The sequence below is a fragment of the Phacochoerus africanus genome, chromosome X, assembly GCF_016906955.1.
Source record: "Phacochoerus africanus isolate WHEZ1 chromosome X, ROS_Pafr_v1, whole genome shotgun sequence".
Lineage (NCBI taxonomy): Eukaryota > Metazoa > Chordata > Mammalia > Artiodactyla > Suidae > Phacochoerus > Phacochoerus africanus.
Genome location: NC_062560.1, coordinates 34256947 through 34277545, shown reverse-complemented (window position 1 = coordinate 34277545; position 20599 = coordinate 34256947). Strand labels below are relative to the sequence as shown.

General features: G+C 35.1%; 1 protein-coding gene across 1 annotated transcript in view; it reads right to left on the bottom strand.

Moving 5' to 3' along the window:
* CFAP47 (cilia and flagella associated protein 47) overlaps positions 1-20599 on the bottom strand; it is a 443526-nt gene that overhangs the window by 234760 nt on the left and 188167 nt on the right. The window contains exons 34-37 of the mRNA XM_047764176.1: positions 15322-15416; positions 14935-15051; positions 8534-8668; positions 5664-5779 (exon numbers count right to left, since the gene is read on the bottom strand). Of these exons, the coding sequence (XP_047620132.1) occupies positions 5664-5779; positions 8534-8668; positions 14935-15051; positions 15322-15416 (463 nt within the window). The remainder of the gene's footprint in view (positions 1-5663; positions 5780-8533; positions 8669-14934; positions 15052-15321; positions 15417-20599) is intronic.

Below are 20599 nucleotides of genomic sequence, written 5' to 3'. Positions count from 1 at the left end.
AAAAGATGTATTTTTTAAAACACCGAAAAATTATCAAATTATATCCTCATTATATATTTTTCCTCGTGTGGCACTGCTCGATTTTAAACTTTTGTGAGTAGTATTGATATATTTTTATCTATAAATCAGAGCACTTCAAATTTAGAGAAGGGAGGCAAATACTCACTGATTGTTTCCTATAAATTTCAGTTATAGTACTAGGTGTTTTGCCTACATAATTATATCTATTACTGACAGCAGAAAGAGTAAGTACTCTGATCCCTGTTTTCCAAACAAGAAAAATGAGGCTGGATCAGAAAGCCTAAACAAGTCATTATCTAAACCCAGCATTTAATTGTTAAATGACATGATAAGAGGGTCCTAGATCATATTAGCAACTGAAACCCAGATTCACAGCCTCTTTCTCAAAAAGAAATCTCATTGAAATTACAATAAAGGGTTTGTTTGTTTTTTAAGCTACTAGCTAGAGGAAACCATGGATAAGCATCTGCACAGAGGCTAATAAAACAAACAAAGCTTCCCCGTAGACTGCTGAAGAAGCTATTTCCAGAAATACCTACTTACATGGATGGCAAAATGGGGATCAGACAACCCTATTTTTCCCAAAGCCAGTATAGGACGTCAGACAATTGGGCGTAAAAGCAGAATGTCTTTCACCCTAAAGTGAAGATGGCCAAGTGACAAACTTGTGCATACCCAGAAGCACAATCTACTTGTCTACCGTCATATAATGAATAAATGACAATGTCATATGAATGAATAAACAAGTATCACAAGTAAATCCTTCAACATGAAAATCTTGTAACTCCTTCAACATGAAGCAACACTGAGATCAAGATAAACATATCAATTGACCTCAAAAAAATAAAAAAATAAATAAATGAGAATTGCAAACATCAGAGATGTTTATGAGGATACTGTAACCCCAGCTTAAGAACAGGATGCTATGAAACAGAGATACCCAGTGAAAAAGCAAGTATTCTTACATATATATATATATATATATATACAAATATATATATTTGTATTCTTTATATTGTTACAAATACAAATATATACAAATATATATATTTGTAAGAATAGCTATCCATCTACCTACCTACCTACCTATCTCCCAAAGGAAACAGGTGGAAAAGAAGGCTTGTTGATAAAGAGAGGAAAAAGCAATGAGCTGAAAAACATGAGTGGTAAGATAGGATACAGAGAAGATCCAATTAACAGGCTCAATATCCAAAAACTAAAGGTTTGAAAATGAGAACAGAGAAAATTGAGGGGAGAAAATTGAGGGGAGAAAATGATGGAAGAAATAATTTAAGAGAATCTTCTATGGAAAACAGTATGGAGGTTCCTCAGAAAACTAAAATATAGAACTACTATATGATCCAGCAATCCCACTCCTGGGCATCTATCCAGAAAAAAAAAAACATTCATTCAAAAAGATACATGCACCTGTGTTCATCACAGCACTATTCACAATAGACAAGACATGGAAACAACCTAAATGTCCATTGAAAGATGGATTAAGAAGATGTGGTACATATATGCAATGGAATACTACTGAGCCATAAAAAAGATAAACTAATACCATTTGCAGCAACATGGATGGAGCTAGAGATTCTCATACTAAGTCAAATAAATCAGAAAGAAAAAGACAAATACCATATGATATCACTTACTTGTGGAATCTAAAATATGGCACAGATGATCCTATCTGCAAAACAGAAATAGATCATGGCCAAGGAGAGCAGATTTGTGGTTTCCAGGGGAGAGCAGGGAGGGAGTGGGATGACGAGGAGTTTGGGGTTTTTTGATGCAAACTGTTAACATTTGGAATAGATGGGCTATGGGGCCCTACTGTTCAGCACACGGAACTGTGTGTAAATCGACTGGGTCACTCTGCTCTACAAAAGGAATTAAAGAAACACTGTAAATCAACTATATTTTAGTTTAAAAAGTTGTAAAAATAAAATAAAAAAGAATATACCACAGCTTATGCAAAACAACTTCACAATTAAATCACACATTCTGTACCTAGACATTGAATAAAAATGACCCTTCTGGATGCATTATGGAAAAATATCGGAATACAATGGAAGATTCTAAAAGACTCCAGAGGTGTGGGGAATGAGAACTACAGCAGATTTTCTCATCACAAATATGGAATACTCAAGAGTTATGAGGAAAAACCTTGCCGACTTGGAAAAATACATCCAGCAAAATATAAATCAAGTATAAGGGTGGTCAAAAGACAGGCTTAAAAATACAAAATTGGGGGAAATTTACCTCTCCCATTCTTTTTATTACATGGTTTCATAAATTCAGTTTTTTAATAAATATAAGAATACCCTAAGAAAAAGATAATAGTTTCTATCTAAAGAGAAATAAAGAGTATCCAGTACTGACATCTCTTCAGTAGGTCTGGAAAGCAGTCAGTCCAAGTAAGAGTGAAAGAGAAAGCGCTCTAGAATGTGGTGTCCTTGAAGGAAAGATGTTATGGACTTCTTTAGAATTCATTCATTTTCTCAGATTAAAAAATGAGTCAAAAGATACTCTGTATACTGACGTTATAAGAAATATTTATAAAATACATTTTTACTCTTGGAACAGTAATGAAGAGAAGATAAAACTAGTGATGTTTGATGGGAGGGAAATACATCTAGAGGAAAAAGTAAGTGAGATCTTCAAATATTTTAGCTATATGTCAACAGATTATATCTGAAGTTGATAGAACAAAAATATTGGCAAATATCTATAGATTGTTTACATTTATAGAGGTAACTATTGGAAGAAGTAAAATTAGACATAGATGAAAGTGTTAAAAGCAGGAGCTCAAGAAATGGATCTCTGGAGATGGGGATATGAAGAAGGACTTAACATACATGTTAAAGTCCTCTACATAACTGAGTTGTTAGAGCAGGTGCAAGTTAAATTTTGATTTTAAAAAGATAAAAAAATTGAAAAAAGAATATAACTACATGTATAATATGGTCAAAATATGAGCATATATATTCATGATTACATGTATGAATAGTCATACTTGTATATACGGTCAGTAAATGTTCACTTGGAATGTGTTTAAAAAAAAACCTCAAGAGACTAATATTTATAAATATGTATATATTGATATAGACCATAAAAGGTACAATAGTGAATAAAAAGAAAAAAGCACTGTTGAGAAATTAATGGGAAATAGCCTGTTAGGTTCACCCAAGTGAAATATTCTGACAAACTGGCTCCTGGAGAAACAGAAATGATACAATTATATGTCATGGATTTATAAGATTTCTTACAAACAAAGTCACATTTTATTGAATGCCAAAGGCCCTGTATAAATACACACACACAGTATGTGCAGGTGTCAGTTTAATAAGAGTGCCAACTCAGGATTCAGGTTAGCTGGTTTTGAATCTCTATTTCACCATTTAGTATCAGAGAAAACTGAGCAAATGATTTAATGTCTCTGCCTAACGTCTTCTTTTGTAAAATGATGACTCTAATATGGTTGCCAGGATGATTAAAAATGAAAAGGTACATAAAGTCCATATTATACAGATTTTGTACATAGCAAATGTTTAGCACATATTAAGTATTTTAATATTTACACATATAAGGTATTTATTTTATAAGTATCTAATTATGCAAATACTGGAATAAACACATACTTGTTCATATAAAAACACTGGAAAGAAATGAATTAATAAACTAAGCATGTTAATATGATGGGATTCTAAGTCATTCCTGTTTTCCTATCTATGCTTTTATACAACAGTCAAATTTTCAACAATGCAGGTATACGGGTTTTACATTTATAATAGCAACTATAAACTTAATTGCTAATTTCACTAACAAGAAATAGAGTCCTAAGCTAAAACATCAGAAGTTTAGTGTGGGTGCTAGGAAGAATTTTCCTGTAATGAGAGCTTTAAAATACTGGAAGAGGCTATTAGGTTAAGTGGTGGGAGAGGGAACCTCAATTATTTTCATTTCTATCATCCTATTTGAAGGGCAAAAAATATATCTTACTTATAAAAGTCCTGAAGGAAGACAAATGGTACTGTGACAACATCCAAATGAACTTATATTACCAAAGTTGTGTTTTATAACAAACATAGAAAAAGTATAACTTGGAAAATGAGTGGGTTGTAGTTTTATTTTTTGTCTTTTTTTTTTTTTTTTTCAGGGCTGCACCCGTGGCATATGGAAGTTTCCAGGCTAGGGATCGAGCTGGAGCTGCAGCTGCCAACCTATGCCACAGCCACAGCAATGCGGGATCTGAGCCGACACCACAGCTCATAACAATGCCTGATCCTTAACCCACTAAGTGAGGCTGGGATCGACCCTCACTCTCATGGATGCTAGTTGGGTTCATTACCACTGCGCCGCCATGGGAATGCCAAGTGGGCTGTTTTTATACTGTTATTTGATTTATAATATAGGTACAGGTAAGTGGAGAATTGTTCTTCCCATATTTAATTCAATCTGGATATAGTCCAAACCATGAATATTCAGATTTTATAAATTATATGTTCCTTTGGCATGGAGCAGCAAGTGAAGAAAATGAACAACACGTGCTAATGACACATGCCAAGTGTACCATTGTAACTGGGTTTCTTTGCATTTTAAATACAATTAAAACTGGCTCCCATTTCCAATTATTTCTGTGTTTGATATACTAGAAGTAATAAACACTACAATGTGAAAAGTAATTTAGGTTAATGCGCAGTTCAAAAACTAAAAAGATAACCAAAAAGATAATTAGTAGTTATAATCTGTTGCTTTGCACAAGGATCAAATAATTGAATACAAAGCCAATGACTAAAATTCAAGACTGGTTAAAGTCCCATAGTGGTTATAAAATTTGTCAACTCCTGTGGTACTGACACATCCCTATATTATGTAATAAGAGTTTTTGCCATCATTAATGCTTACTGGCATATGAAATAGGATTGTTGACCTAGTAAGAGTCATATATTATGTTCATATTTAATTTATCAAGACTATTCTCTGAGAGTTTCATTTGTTCTTTGTTTTTTGAGAATGGACTACAAGTAGAAACATTAAATAAGTATCATGTAAACATAATTAGAAACAAATGAGACTCTACAGAATATACTCACAATTTGGGAGTGTGTATGTGTGTATATGCAGCCATACCTACACATGTAATGATTATGAAGAGTTTGAGAAAAATGGCAACATTGGGGGTAAGATTATTGGTCCTTACTTTTGCTTTTCTTCACACTTTCATAGTTTCTAAATTGTTCACGATGAGCACGTAGTGCTTTTAAAATCAGAAATGACTAAATATTAAATATTTAGCACCCACTGGTTCCAGTTTCCTTCAGGAAACAAAACTATAGTACATAAAGAACTTAGAGCCTATTCTCTACAGATCATATGCAAGCAAAATAAACTAAAATCAAATGCATACATTAAAAAGCAGATGTTTTATACTGTTAGAATTGTTTTTAACATAATTGGTGAGGAATCTCAGTAACATATGAATAATTTATCTATGTCAGGAGAGGCGATCTTTTCATTACCATGTATAAGTGTTAAAAAAAAATCCATGTCACTCTTTTATAATTATAACATATTAAATCTCTAAGGTTTATATGTTCAGTGAAGCAAGATTAAAAGGAAAAAAAAAAAAAAACACTTACTTCGGAGAAATTGTAATAATGTTCCCTGCTTGGGAGAGAGAGAAGTCAGTGGCATCTCTTCCAACAATTATAGCATTATACACTAAGTTTTTTAAGCTTGGGTTTTTCAGTAGAATCTAAGTTGAAGAAAAAAAGAGTATATATAAGATTGTGAATTTTAAAAACATACAACTTAACATTTCTTATTTTTATCGAAGAGAGTTATATAGCTTAGTCAAGAAAATTCTTTTTTTTTTTTTAAGGGCTGCACCTTGTGGCATATGGAGGTCCCCAGACTAGGTGCTAAATCAGAGCTTTAGCTGCTGGCCGACACCACAGCCACAGCAACGTCAGATCCGAGCAGTGACCTACACCACAGCTCATGGTGATGCCGGATCCTTAACCCCCTGAGCGAGGACAGGGGATTGAACCTGCATCCTCATGGATGCTAGTCAGATTCATTTCTGCTGAGCCACAATGGGAACTCCAAGAAAATTCTTATTCCTAGTGTACCTACTAGAGGAAAGCTAACTTTGCGTATAAAGATTGTGTGTGTGTGTGTGTCTGTGTGTCTGTATGTTCTGTTTCTTTGGCATAAGTGGGCAGGAAGAAGGAGTTATTAGGCAAGGAAATGACAGATGTAAAAACACCTGATCATCAAAGATCTTAAGGCCAATGTTAGCAACTTGGGAAATCTTTGAAGACTTTAACAGAGGATTTATATAGTCTAATTTTTAAAAAGGTTATCATTGTTACTCATTTTAAGGAATGTAGGTTTAAAATTAGAGGTCCTGGCTGAAAATGATGGTAGTTGGGCTAGGGGTTGGCTGTCCCTTCCTTCCCGATGTGAGGATATGCAGACTATTCGAGAATACATTGCCTCATTTTTTGGAGAGCATTTTATGAAAAATGTATTTAAGTGTTTATGCAGAATATAACAGGGATTTTTAAAATACACATGTTAGAAAGACACAAAGTTATCATGGAAAGTACTGACCCAGAGGAGGGAGAAGATCAAGGGAAGTGGATGGTTAGCCAAATCAGAGTAAGAAAAAGGGGAATGCACTTAGGTGGTCAACTCCAGGATTTCATGTAGAGGTGGTGAGCAGTAGATGGGGAGAAGGGAAAGCTATTCAAGGAAAGAAAGCAAGCTTTGGAATCTCAATTCCCCTTTTGCAACGACAACCATTCTTTAAATACTTTGCTACCATGTACAAATTTTGTTTCAAAAAGGAAAAAAAGTTCAATTGCTTTTAAAAGTATCTCAGAGTATCACTGCACTCTACATTTTTTTCAATTATCACTATATTGTTTAATGGCCCCGATGTGTTATCTGTCTATTTGTCACATGTAGCTACAAAATTATTTTTCAATTATAGTAGCCATTTCTTGCGATTTTTCTTTATCCTGGAGGGTTGAAAAGGTTGATAAGAGGGACATTCTACTACTTTGGCACTGTCTTTTATGGTGTTGATGCAAACTATGCCATAGAGGATAACATTTTCCAAATTAGTGATTTTCTTAAATGAAATTTAAAATCAAAGCATGTTGTAATTGATATTATATTTTGCATTTCTATTTAATTTTTATTATTTCCTTCAAAAGATGTTTCTTACATTTGTGAAAAATAAAAGCTGTATAATCTCACCTACAAAGTGTGAATGTTATTCCTAGCAAAGAGATAAGTGTGAAAAGAAATCATGTTTCCATTTTAATATGCTTTAATTTGAATTTTAACATCACAAAGTCTATGTTTAAAAATTAACTTGTGTTGTTAACTATCTTTTCAAAATAACAACAATCAAATGGCATAAAGAAATTCAAATATGTGGCAGGATTAGAAAACTAGTCATAACACTTAAGTGAAATAAATCACTGCTTAAATCTACTTCAGAGTCTTCCTATCCTCTGCAGCCTTAAGCAAAGCATCTCGAACTCTTCAGAAATTTTATTCTGAAGTCAAAAGTCCTCCACAATATAATTACAACTCTAGGCCAGTTAGTACCCAAAGATCTTAAATATCACTGCACTTAGTAAATTATCATGGTGAATACTATTGGAAAAAATCTCTCAAGAGTTTTTCATCTCTTTATCCACCAAAGAAAGGAAAGGAGTAAAACTTTTACGAAGGGATTATATCTTAATGTTTGCTAACAGAAAATCAGGAGGACTGAATTTCCTTTCCCTAAATTGAGCCCTTGACACTTTGAGACAAGGACTTGAGTTTTTTTCTGATTTTTAACTGAATCCTTATCAACCATCATTCACAGAGGCTACACAGTTCTTTACTCAAAGAGGTTACCTCTACAAATCAAAGATCACCAGGACATATTTTTCAAGAGCAACTATGAACACATTTTGTACCAAAAGTATAAAATTACCTCCCATCCCTCCAACTTAATGCAAATATATTAATATAACTATAGCAAATCCTTTAGTGGGAGTTAGGTGGCCCTGTTCAGAAATGCTTTCATTATTACTTCCCTTTCCATATTCTCATCTGAACAAAATCCATCTGGATGTGTAAACTCCCTTAAAGGAAAGCCAACCACACTCTGATCACAGTTTCCACTTATGACATCAGTCCTCTTGCTCATGAAATGGAGCTCAAATTTCCTCAAAGATGTGCCCTTCAGAGTACCTCACTTTCATTTTCCATCTCTCCACCCCATTCCCCAAATGAGTCATCATTTCAATGCAGGTGGTGATTATTATTAAGGAAAAATTCTTCCTTTCACTCTGCTATACCTTTGGTTTGGAAGGAACAACATTTGCCAAAGTTTATTATATCATATTGATACTTGTGTTAATTTGAGGTTGGGAAAGAAATATCTAAAACCCCTCTAAAGTGTTTACCCTGATTTATATTTTGGCCCCAAAGATATCCTTACCTCTCTGAGAACAGTGTCATGTAGAGTACAATGAAAGGACACCACCTTCTTGGGGAGGTATGTAGGAAGTCTTTCATACATGTAGACACAAAACATGAGCATCAGGATTGGATTTGGATCACAGATGTCAGTGGCCTAGTTTCAAAGAAGATAAATATAAGTTACAGGATATGCAGATAAAATATGTGAAAAGAGCTAAAGCATCAATTGTTGAATTACTTAAACCATCTTAAAATGTTACTGAATGACAATGACACTGAAATGTACACAAGCAAACAAAATATTGCTGTGAATCAGAACAGTTTGATTATGTGTTAAAAGATGAATTAGATGTATTCTAAATATAACAATGACTTTACAGCCTCAAAGACTTCATAAAAGCTAGTCAGAGGTCAGAAAAATGCTATGCACTAGAAATACTGACTAATGTGACTAAGGTACCATCTCTGATTTAAAGTATATAATGCAGTAAAAGATAAGAGAAGTAGACAAACTATTACGGTAAAAGATGGCAAGATCTTTTTAAGCAAAAGCCCAAGGGAGGATGTAGTACATGAGATAGCCTTGAAGAACGCTTGGATCTTAAAAAGGTTGGTGTTTGGTGTAAGGAAAAGGTATACTCCATCAGAAAGGCAAAGAACTCTAGGGCAAAGACATAGGCGGTACAGTGTTCGTTTGGAAAGATGTGCAATCTGAATCATACCTAAGGCCAGAAGGAACAAGTAGTGGAAGAAAAGACTAAGGAGTGCCACCGCCACCCAGGGGAGGGTGTGCATGCCAGGGTGAGGGACATGATTTCTGAACAAGGAATAACACAAGACCAACAATTCAGGCAGATCAGGCAGGAGCAGGGGGGAAGGTGGTTGGGGAAGTACTGTGCCCAGAACAAATAATAATGTGACAGAAAATGTAATTATACTGATAAACGAGTTAAATAAATTACTCATAGTTCTTGGAAGAGTAAAATCCAGAAAAAAATCCAGAATCACAGAGCAATCAACAGCAGGGACAATCAACATAGCCAGAATGCATACTGAAGCCAAAATGTAAAGTCTTTCAGTTTATGTAGTGCCTATGATCTCTTAGAAAAAGGGGCAGGTAGTGAGGGGGAATTATTCACAGCAATGAAGTGTTGGGAATGGTCTGAGGCCAAAACTCAAACAAATATTAAACACCATCGATAAACAAGCAATTCCATCATTGTCAGTCAACAGGGAGCTCTCCATACTTCCATAACATGAAGATCTACTATGACTTAATGGCACACATTCAAAGTTAGCAACTGAAAAAGATATGGGCCTGGCCTGGAAATGCAAATAGTGTCAGAGCTGAGGATACCTAATGTGCCATGTGGAACTAAAGCATCTGACTCTGAAATCTGGCAGCAGTTACCAGGGAATAAAGGTAGTCCCTTTGATCACCTGCTAGTGCACATTCCCGAATACAGTCCTTTTTCTTCTTTGACAGAAGAGAAAGGTTTGTTCTTTCTTGTTTTGTCAATACGCAGTAGTGCTAAACAATCAAGTGCCTGGGGAGGTGATTGTTGGGGGAAAAAAGTGGGGGACCTGGCTAGCCTCAGCTGGGTAGAGTGCTGCTAGTGAGCATAATCTGAAGAAAAATGAGAAATATACCAGGACCCCAAAGTTTCTCATCTGTATTCTGTCATCTCACATTTCTTCACTAAAGACAGTATTAGTCAACAGATGTAGGGAAAATCAAGAACAAACTAAAAAATGGAATACAGATTTTGTGTGATCCCAAGAGGGCTATCTAGGGTGATGGAAAATGTGCTCATGGGGAAAACAGCAGAGCTCGTGGCAAGTCAGAGGTCAGTAAAAGTCTTCTGAATACTGTTTTAGTGACTACAGCATAAAATACATAAGCAGCAACATGAAATTATTCCAAAAACTCATCTTTTAAAAAATATGTAATAGGATGAAGATGCAGTATTTTGGAAATGAAAAAAAATGCTTATCTTAATGGAAAAATATTTTTGATTATTAGGGTATTAGAGTAAAAAACACATTGAAAAGAGCATTCCTGCTTTTCTTTATGATGAATTTCAATGAAAATAACCTAAAGAAATTGCATTTTAGTCAATCCTAGGCTTAAAAAGCCAAATGTTAAACTAAGTTAGGCTTGTTTAAAATAAGATTTTCATGTTAGATATCTTTCAAAGATATAATCCCTCCCTTCTCTATATAGTTCTAACCTAGAAGAACTTCACTTGTCTTGATCCAGCTTTCCTCCAATGATAGTTTCCTACTGGACTAACAAAAGACAGGGAATTTTTTTTTTTTCAAATGCCATAATAGAGGAAAATAATAGAGTAGAAGTCTAGTAAGCTAAATTCAAGTCCTGAAACCACAAAGTGCCTTAATCTTTACTAAATCAATAGATTTCCCTAGGCCTCAGTGTCTTAATCAGTAAGAAGAAGAGATGAGATGGTCCTGGACCTTCATGATGGGTTTAATTTGCTGTGGCCTGAAGATATCACCAGCTTTCAAAATGGACACTAAACATAACTAGCAGCACCCAATGACATGCTATAATCCTACAGAGAACACTACTGACTGACTGCCCAACAGCATTTTTTTCCTTTCTTCTTTACTAAGAATCCCAATTTCTATGGCTGTGCTATTACCTTTATCAAACGCTGGTTTAATTACAAGCATGGGATGCAATTATGGTCGATGATATATGCAATGGGAAGTACGCTGTGGGACCATTGAGAAAGTTTACCTTATGGAAAATCAGAAGCACAAGAAGAGGTGCTATTCAACCAGCCCCAAGAATAGCTGTATCCAGCCCCAAGAATAGCTGTATAACAGTTTTATGTAAGAATTTCATTAGGAACTTTGTGGTTCTCAGTTCACCTGCTTAAAATAAAGCCAATGGGCTGGGAAAGGCTATGCAAAAATGAATCTCTGATAACTCTGTCAAGGAACTGAGTAACTATCCCTATAATCTTATACTCCCTGAATTCATGTAACATAAAATAATGAATTTATTTTTAAAACACTTTTACTTATGAATTCTGTTATTAAGCATCCAAGTTGATATAAATGCAATTTAATTTTTAAGAAAAAAATTAGATTATCTATTCACCCTTAGCTTCTATCACTACTCAGTGAATTTTGTGTAGCAGAATCTCTGTGTTAATGATATGTATGTGTGTACGTGTATCTACATCTCTCAACATGAAGGAATAAAAATTGTATGTTAAGACCAAATAATGTGCACAATATTTTTGCTTTAACTATAAAGCATGTCATGAAAAGGAGGATATGTAATAACTGTTATATTCCAGCTAGCAAGACTCCACAACAGTACATAACATTGGCACAGAAATTTATCCAACTGTTTCAACAGGTGCAAAGAAGGACATAATAAAAGACACTTAAACATTAATAAAGTCTAGTGGTGAATTTCACGGGACTCAAATGTAGACAAGGCCTAAGCATCAGCATTAATTCATTACAGTTAAGGGTGATATTTTTAAAACTTTGCCATTTAATGCAGCTGATAAATTCAGACTGATAATAAGTGAAGGAATTGGAACTGGCTGGTCAAATCCTGGTAATTATCAGATAAATTAATTGTCAATTTCTCCACTCATCAAATCTTACACATCTTCTCGACATTTTTTTCTAGTAGATATTCAAATTTTAAAACCTATTTTTTCAGCTACTCAATAAAATAAACATTGTAGGTCAATATATCTGAGGATATGAAAATGCAAAGGGGAAAATCACAATGTATGATGAGTTATATTTGCTAAACAAAGATATTTTGGAGTTCCCATCATGGTGCAGTGGAAACAAATCTGACTAGGAACCGTGAGGCTTTGGATTCGATCCCCGGCCTTGCTCAGTGCGTTGAGGATCCGGTGTTGCCTTGAGCTGTGGTGCTAGGTTGCAGACACAGCTCGGATCTGGCATTGCTGTGGCTCTGGCATAGGCTAGCAGCAACAGCTCCAATTAGACCCCTAGCCTGGGAACCTCCATATGCCGTGGGTGTGGCCCTAAAAAAGGACAAAAGACAAAAAACAAAAAACAAAACAACAAAAAAAAACCAAAGATATTTTAAGTTTCTTGTGAACCCTTGCCAAATGTCACCTTAAACATCAAGTGTCCCATGCAACTCTTCCTGGTTTCCTTTTCAAATGACTTCTCTCCCTTTTGATTCCCATAACACGTTCCTGTATCTTCCGTCTGCTTTGTATCAGCTCTTTTTCACATACATGCCACTCTTACTAACATTTCTGAAGGCGTGAGTATGGTTTAACCATATCTGTACCCCTTGCTGGTTCTATCCAGTATATCTCATGCAGGAGATTCAATTTGTCCAGCTGATGGGACCAGTAACATTTTTATTCTTCCAAATTATTCAGATTATCTCTAAAACTCTTATAAAAGAACTCTCTGCCCCAAATCCTGGATTATGGTTATCTCTTTACAACTCTACCAATATAAACAATGTCAGACCTGGTACGAAGTGACTTTAACATGTTAAGTGACTTTACTATAAGGAAGCAAGCAAGCCCTTATGAAACATCATGTCTCCAGCCAGCATAAGGGAGCACTTTGGACCAAGCCATGTGAGTAATGGCATCATCAATTTCTCTGAATCTTAGAATGGAAAACCCAGAGTTTATTGTAATGGTCCTCTTGGGTCCTTCTGTGACTGGTCACCAGATCTAGAAAACCTCATAATGTCTCTTATACCGGCTTATTATTTTAGGTCCCCAATAAAATGATGTCTGACTAGAGAAAATACTTTTCTCCTTGACCAAGTGAAATTATATTTTTATTGTTCTGTATTCCCTGTCTCCAGTCCCTTTCCTCTCAATCCATCCTCACTGTTGTTGTAAGAGTAGACACCTTTACTTCCACAACACCCACACAGTAAACTCCTGACTTGTTATGCTGATATCCAAGATCTCAATATATGCCTGTGTCTATTTTTCCAATCCTAAACTTCAACTAAGGCAACTTACTCACACAATTTCCTTAATGTATATCATTTGTCCACATTCTATGTATTCTGCTTATGGCTCTGAGTAAAAACCCTCCTCTCTTAGCACCATCTATCCAAATCCAACCGACCATTCAAACCCCAAAGAAGTCTTGCCTTTTCCAAAAGTCTTTAGTGACCAATCTAGATTATACTGATCTCTTCCTTTATCTGAATTCTACACTTTATTTTTTCCTACGTTGACACTAAATTAGTAGAATATTATTTACTGTTTAACTTGCATATATCTTGATAATTCAATGAGTTCATATACTTTTTGACCTCAGGAATCATTTATTATATTACCTCATTACTCTAAAGCAACAAAGGACTCAAATTCGATCGTTGCTACAGAGGACATGATGTGAAAGGCCATATGGAATTACAACTCTGAGATCCAAACATAATAAAATCTACACTGACAATGTGACCTCTACATCAACATGTATTTTTAAACCAAGGTGAAAATTGTTCTTATTTGCTACTAAATAACAATAATATCTATATTCAAACAATCTTCTCCTTTAATTCATTCTTAGAGCTCAGAAAATAATAATAATGCACTTAACCTTCACTGCTGTGGTTTAAGAAAACTGGACGTATCACCAGAACTACTTGCTTATTATGAACAGTTAGATGGACATACATTTAAAAATATCAGTTAGATTTCTATGAAATCATAGTTCAATCTCCACATTTTAGCAATATCCAATGAAAAGACAGTTTCAATTTAGATTTAAAATATATGAACAAAGGAATACTATAAAGAAGTAAATTAATGTTTTTCCAAGTAACATATAAATGGTCAACAGACACATAAAAAGATGCTTAACATCACTAATCATCAGGGAAATGTAAATCAAAATCACAAGTGGATATCACCTCACATCTGTCAGAATGCTTATTATTAAAAAGAATGATAAGTGTTGGTGCAGATGCAGAGAAGAAGAAATCCATGCACACTGCTGGTAGGAATGTGAATTGGTGTAGCTATTATGGAAAATAGTGTGGGAGTTCTTCAAAAAGTTAAAAATAGAATTACTACATAGTCCAGCAATGCCACTTCTGGGTATACATCCAAAGGAAATAAAATCAGTTACATCACAAATATCTGCACTTCAATGTTCAACTGCAGTATTATTCACAAAAACCAAAACAGAAACAGCATAAATGTATGTCAACAGGTGAGGAGATAAAGTGTGATATATACTCAAAATAGAATATTATTTAGTCATAAAAAAGAGGGAAATCCTGCCTTTTGTGACAACATGAATGAACCTGAAGGACATTATGCTAAGTGAAATCAGCCAGACACAGAAAGGCATGTGTTCTATACATAGTTCATGAATTTCTTCTTTTATTATGTATGATTTTAAGGCACCCACCTGTATGCCCATTTCAAAGCCAATTTCACGAAGAACATTCACAATAATCAGGCTGTTGTGCAGATACTGTTCAGAACTTCTCGGCTGAGTGTACATATTTACAAAATGAGACTCAATCTGGAAAAGACACCAATCAAACCTTTCAGTAATGGAATAAAAAGTACCACTTTTTAACTATTTCCCATAGTTCAGTAAAGAATCATTTAAATATTAACATTTGTTAGTAGATTATTGTAATCAAAATACAAGAATAAACAAAAAGGGAATGCTAGCCATTTAAATGTAGATGTGATTTTAAAATACTCAGTTTGCAGAAAATATTGTGAATTTTAATTACTAAGTTCTTTCAAATAAGAGAAGACCACTCTGCATAAACAGGACTCTTACCAAAAATGGACAATAGGCTCCCAACAGTGTTGCAAAAACAAGGCCATCTAAAAGGTCTCTGTCAAAATTTACTATCCATCTCTCAGAGGGAACACCTGTTCCAAAAAAGAGAGAAAGTTAACATAACAATCGTTTCACTTTTCTAAAAGTACTTTTTGCCTTTGCTTGGAAAAGAAAACATGTATTATTTTGGAAATAAAAACCAAACTAACTTCAGAATCTTAATAACATGAAATACATCTGTAAGATATTACAGGTAACTGTGAGGTGTCTCTTTAATTTGTACTGGAACCACTTTGAAGAGTATAGCACCATGGGGCAATGGAACAAAAATTCGATATTTCAAAATTACTCATTCTGTCTAGTACCTTGAAGCTCAAATGTCTGATCAATGATCATCAACATGGGTAAGAAGGCTCAGAAGGCATGGGGTTTCTTGTAACTCCAAAGTTTAGTGCCAGTTTTGCTATTTGTTGCAGAAAATTCCTCCTCATGTAGGGTAAGTATGTGAAAGGGGTTGGAGATTTACAGCTTAAAAAAACCAGAACTGACCTATAAAACAGCAGTGGATACACTCTGTATTCTCTCAATATCCCATCCTTACCTTGTACTGACATCAGAGAAGGGAGAGAAATTTCCCTGAAAGAGTTTAATATCTTGCTGAGGAATTTAACACCCCTAAGAGGAAAACTAATGAAAAATTTCCTAAGTAGAAGCTAATGAACAGATAAAAATATAGCAAAACCTAAGTGCTACACTGTGACTTCTAATTCCACCAACTTTGATACAGCACCACAGGATTCATTATGATCCTTTCCTTATTTCTAACTTCTTTTTGCATCAGTGAAAAACGTGGCTCTCACTAAATCCAAAGCAGATTTACAGCCCATGATATCCATATAAAGTACTTTTAGAATTGTAAATCCAACCACCTGTAAGAAACTAGAGTACCTTGTCTACATACAGTTCTTTTTGTCTTTAGTTCTATACTATGAAGTCATGGTATTGTACTCAAAATATAATTAAGTCAGCTCCTTTCTTCTCCATTACATTCAGTGAGGTGGTCAAATATTTCTAAGGCAGTTAGTGTATATGTCACAGTGGGCATTCTATCCTGGATTAATGCTTCTATGTCTTAGTTGATTAAAAAATATAAATACACCAGCATTCGTTTTTTTTTTTTTTTTTTGTGGATCTTGAGAGACAGTTTTAGGAGTCTGAGAGATACACCATCATGTATTTACCATGACAGAGAAGTTTCATCATCCCTAAAATTCCCATGTACATTTTAGAGTCAACTTATTGATATTTGCCAAAAAAAAAAAAAAAAGGTGTAGTAGGATTTATACTGGGGTTGCATTGAATCTATCGATCAATTTGATATCTTAATAATATTTAGTTTTTCAATGCCATGTCAATGGTTTATTTCTCTATTTATTTAGTTATCCTTATTTCATCAGTGTTTTATAATGTTCAGCACATGTATCCTATATATATTACTTTTATACTTAAGCATTTTATTCTATGGTGCTCTCTATATATACACATATACAGCTATATATACATAACTATACATAGCTATAGTAATATAGGTATATGTATATAGCTTTATATATATATGTAATTGTTTACTGCCATTAAATACAAATAGAATTTATTTCTCCTTTTTTTACTGATCATATATCCATCCTACAACCTTAATAAACTCTTGCACTAGTTTAGGAGCGTGTCTGTAGATTCTTTGGGATTTTCTACTTGACTGTCATGTCAAATTCCTGTTTTCTCCCGGGGGAGAGGTAGGGTATTTAAAGGTGTTTTGTTTTGTTTGTAAATGCAATGAGGATGACAGTATGTGTTGCTGTTCTCCCCAGAGATGAACAATTTTGTTCTAAAGGGAATACAGGAGTCTGGGCAAATTGCTTGCCCCTCCCCCAGGTCTACACTCTAGGGGTCATATTCTCCAGATTGACTACAGTCATTTCTGTGAGCAACCAGGGCAGTTAATGGAGTAAAAACTTTCAAGAGGATATATAGACTCTCCCTCTAACTGTGGCCCCTAGAGACCTCATGCTCTCTCATCAGAGTAAACTTGGTTTCTACCAATTCACCAACCACCCTCACTCAACTCCTACTCCTCCTTGGACTTTGGGTCACTTATTGCCCTACAGCCTCAGCTTCCCAGGATAGCTTATAAAAAATGAGAATTTGCTCTTTGTATGGCTTTTGCTGCCATTATTATTTTAAAGTGGGATCAAAGCTTTTTCCAGCCCTCTATCTTTGGAACTGCTTTGATATGACTTGTCAAACCAACACTAGTTGGCATGGACTGTTGCTGCTCAAACATGGCTCTCAGTGTGAACAGGATGGCTATATTTCTCCAGGACAATATTGGGAAAAGGTAAGAACCAAACTTCAAAGCTCTTATCTAATCTCTGCTCTCATGCCTGTATAATATCATTCACACACAAGGCTGCTGCCAAGCCCCCATCTCACTTTACCACAGTCTTAGGTATGCTAAGGATGTTCTCTGCTTTTTGGTTAATTCCTTTGATCTACTACTCTCTTCACTACTCCCCCTAAGATGTTGCTCCCCAAAGTGTGCTATGTGAATTAGCAGCACATTCATCAACTAAAAGCTTGCTGGAAATAAAGAATGTCAGGCCCCGTCAAAACCTACTGAAACATAAAAATGGTTTATCAAAATTTCCAAGTGATTTATATTCACACAACTGTCTGAAAAGTGATGGTCTAGGGTTGTTTTTTAGAGAGAGAATCAGCAGTCATCTGGTCCCCATTTGTCAGGAACCAGAAAAGTCAAGAGATGTTTCACAGGAGTTCCCCTCGTGGCGCAGTGGTTAACAAATCCTAATAGGAACCATGAGGTTGCGGGTTCGGTCCCTGCCCTCGCTCAGTGGGTTAACGATCCGGCGTTGCCGTGAGCTGTGGTGTAGGTTGCAGACGCGGCTCAGATCCCGTGTTGCTGTGGCTCTGGCGTAGGCTGGTGGCTACAGCTCCGATTTGACCCCTAGCCTGGGAACCTCCATATGCTGCGGGAGCAGCCCAAGAAATAGCAAAAAGACAAAAAAAAAAAAAAAGAGAGAGAGAGAGAGAGATGTTTCACAGATTTTTTAAAATTTTAATTTGGAAGTTGTATTTTATCTGTTTTTTAGATTTCATCATTTTAAATATTCAGAAATATTAAAATATTCATAAAAATGCTGGTCCTACATGGAGAACAGACTTGTGGTTGCCAATAGGGAGGGAAAGGGAGCGGGAGAGGGAGAGACTGGGAATTTGGGGCTAATAGAAGCAAATGATTGCCTCTGGAATGTATAAGCAATGGGATCTGCTGTATAGCACTGGGAACTAGGTCTGGTCACTTGTGATGGAGCATGATAACGTGAGAAAAAAGAATGTATACAGGTATGTGTGACTGGGTCACCTCGCTGTGCAGTAGAAAACTGACAGAACACTGTAAATCAGCTATAATGGAAAAAATAAAAATCATTATAAAAAATTGCTGGTCCTAAATAATATTATAAACTAGAGATACAGCTATTACACATAAAACTGAACCATTTTTGGAGTTCCCGTCATGGCTCAGCAGAAATGAATTTGACTAGCATCCATGATGATGCAGGTTCAATCCCTGGCCTCACTCACTGGGTTAAGGATCCAGCATTGCCATAAGCTGTGGTGCAGGTCACAGACACGGCTTGGATCTCACATTGCTGTGGCTATGGCATGGTCCAGCAGCTGTAGCTCCAATTCGACCCCTAGCCTGAGAACCTCCATATGCTTTGGGTGTGGCCCTTGAAAGACAAAACACACAAAAACACACACAAAAAACTGAACCATTTTATGCACTGAAGGAATAAATGAATTCACCTATTTTTATAAATATCATAAGTAATATATATTGTAAGTAACTATAATAGTATATTTTACAACAGCTTTATTAATAATTTCACATATCATAAATTTCACCCAATTGTCCAGTCCACTGTTATTATTTTCAGAATTGTAATGATTATTGTTACTCTAAAATTGTAGAATATTTTACCAACACATAAATAAACCCTGAATCTATTAGCTATCAGTCACTTCCCATTTATTTCTTCCATTATCCCCTGTAAAAATCTAATTTCTGTCACTATGATTTATTTATTCTGAACATTTCATAGACACGAAACCATAAAATGCATGCCCTCTTCTGTTCTGCCTTCTTTCATTTAGCATAATGTTTTCAAGATTAAAGGCTGTAGCATATATAAGTGCTTCATTCCTTTTCATGGCTGAATAATATTCTACTTTATGAAAATAACATATTTTGTTTATCCATTTGTCAGTTTATGGGCATATGAGTTTTTCTACTTTTTGACTATTATAAATAATGCTTCTATAAACATTTATATAGGAGTTTTTGTGTGAGCACTTTTAATTATTTTGAGTAGAATCCAATGAGTTTAATTGTTGGAACATATTGTTAATCTACTGTTAGTATTGTGAAAAAGTTGCTAGGCTGTTTTCCAAAGTGGTTGTAGCATTTCACAATCTATCTAGCAATGTATTTGGTTCTAATTTCTATAAATCCTTGTCAATACTAGTTGTAACATGTCTTTTTTTTTCATATTTTTACTCACAGTATTTATCAAGTGCTATCCCACTGTAGTTTCGTTTTGCATTTCCCTAATGACTAATTACATAGAGCATCTTTTCATGTCATCAGCCATTTACTTATCTTCTAATCTTTAGAAATGTCTATTAAAAGCCTTTGCCCATTTTCAGTTGGATTTTTTGTTGTTGTTTTTCAGTTTTGAGTGGGTTTTTCAGGGGGTTTTTTGGTGGTGTTTGTTGGGTTTTTTGTTTTATTATTTATTTTTTTGTTTGTTATTTGTTTGTTTTCATCCACGGAGCACAGCAGCTTGATGTGGGAAATCAGTTCCCAGACCAGGGACTGAATCTGGGCTGCACCAGGAAAAGCACTTAATTCTAACCACCAGACCACCAAGGAACTCCACTTTAAGTGCTTTTTATATATTCTCAGTAAAGTCTCTGGCCAGATATCTGATTTTGTTATTTCTGTGTCCTTTGAAATTTTTATTTTGTTTTCCTTTTTATTCTACTAATATACCATTGAACATCGACTGGTATTATGAACTAGAGACTGGCACTTGCCATTTGCCTGTACAAGGATTGACTCATGAGCTGCTAACTTGCAACATCCCCTGAAAGAGTTCAGGATGGAGATCAGGAGTGAGGCATGCCATGCTCTGGG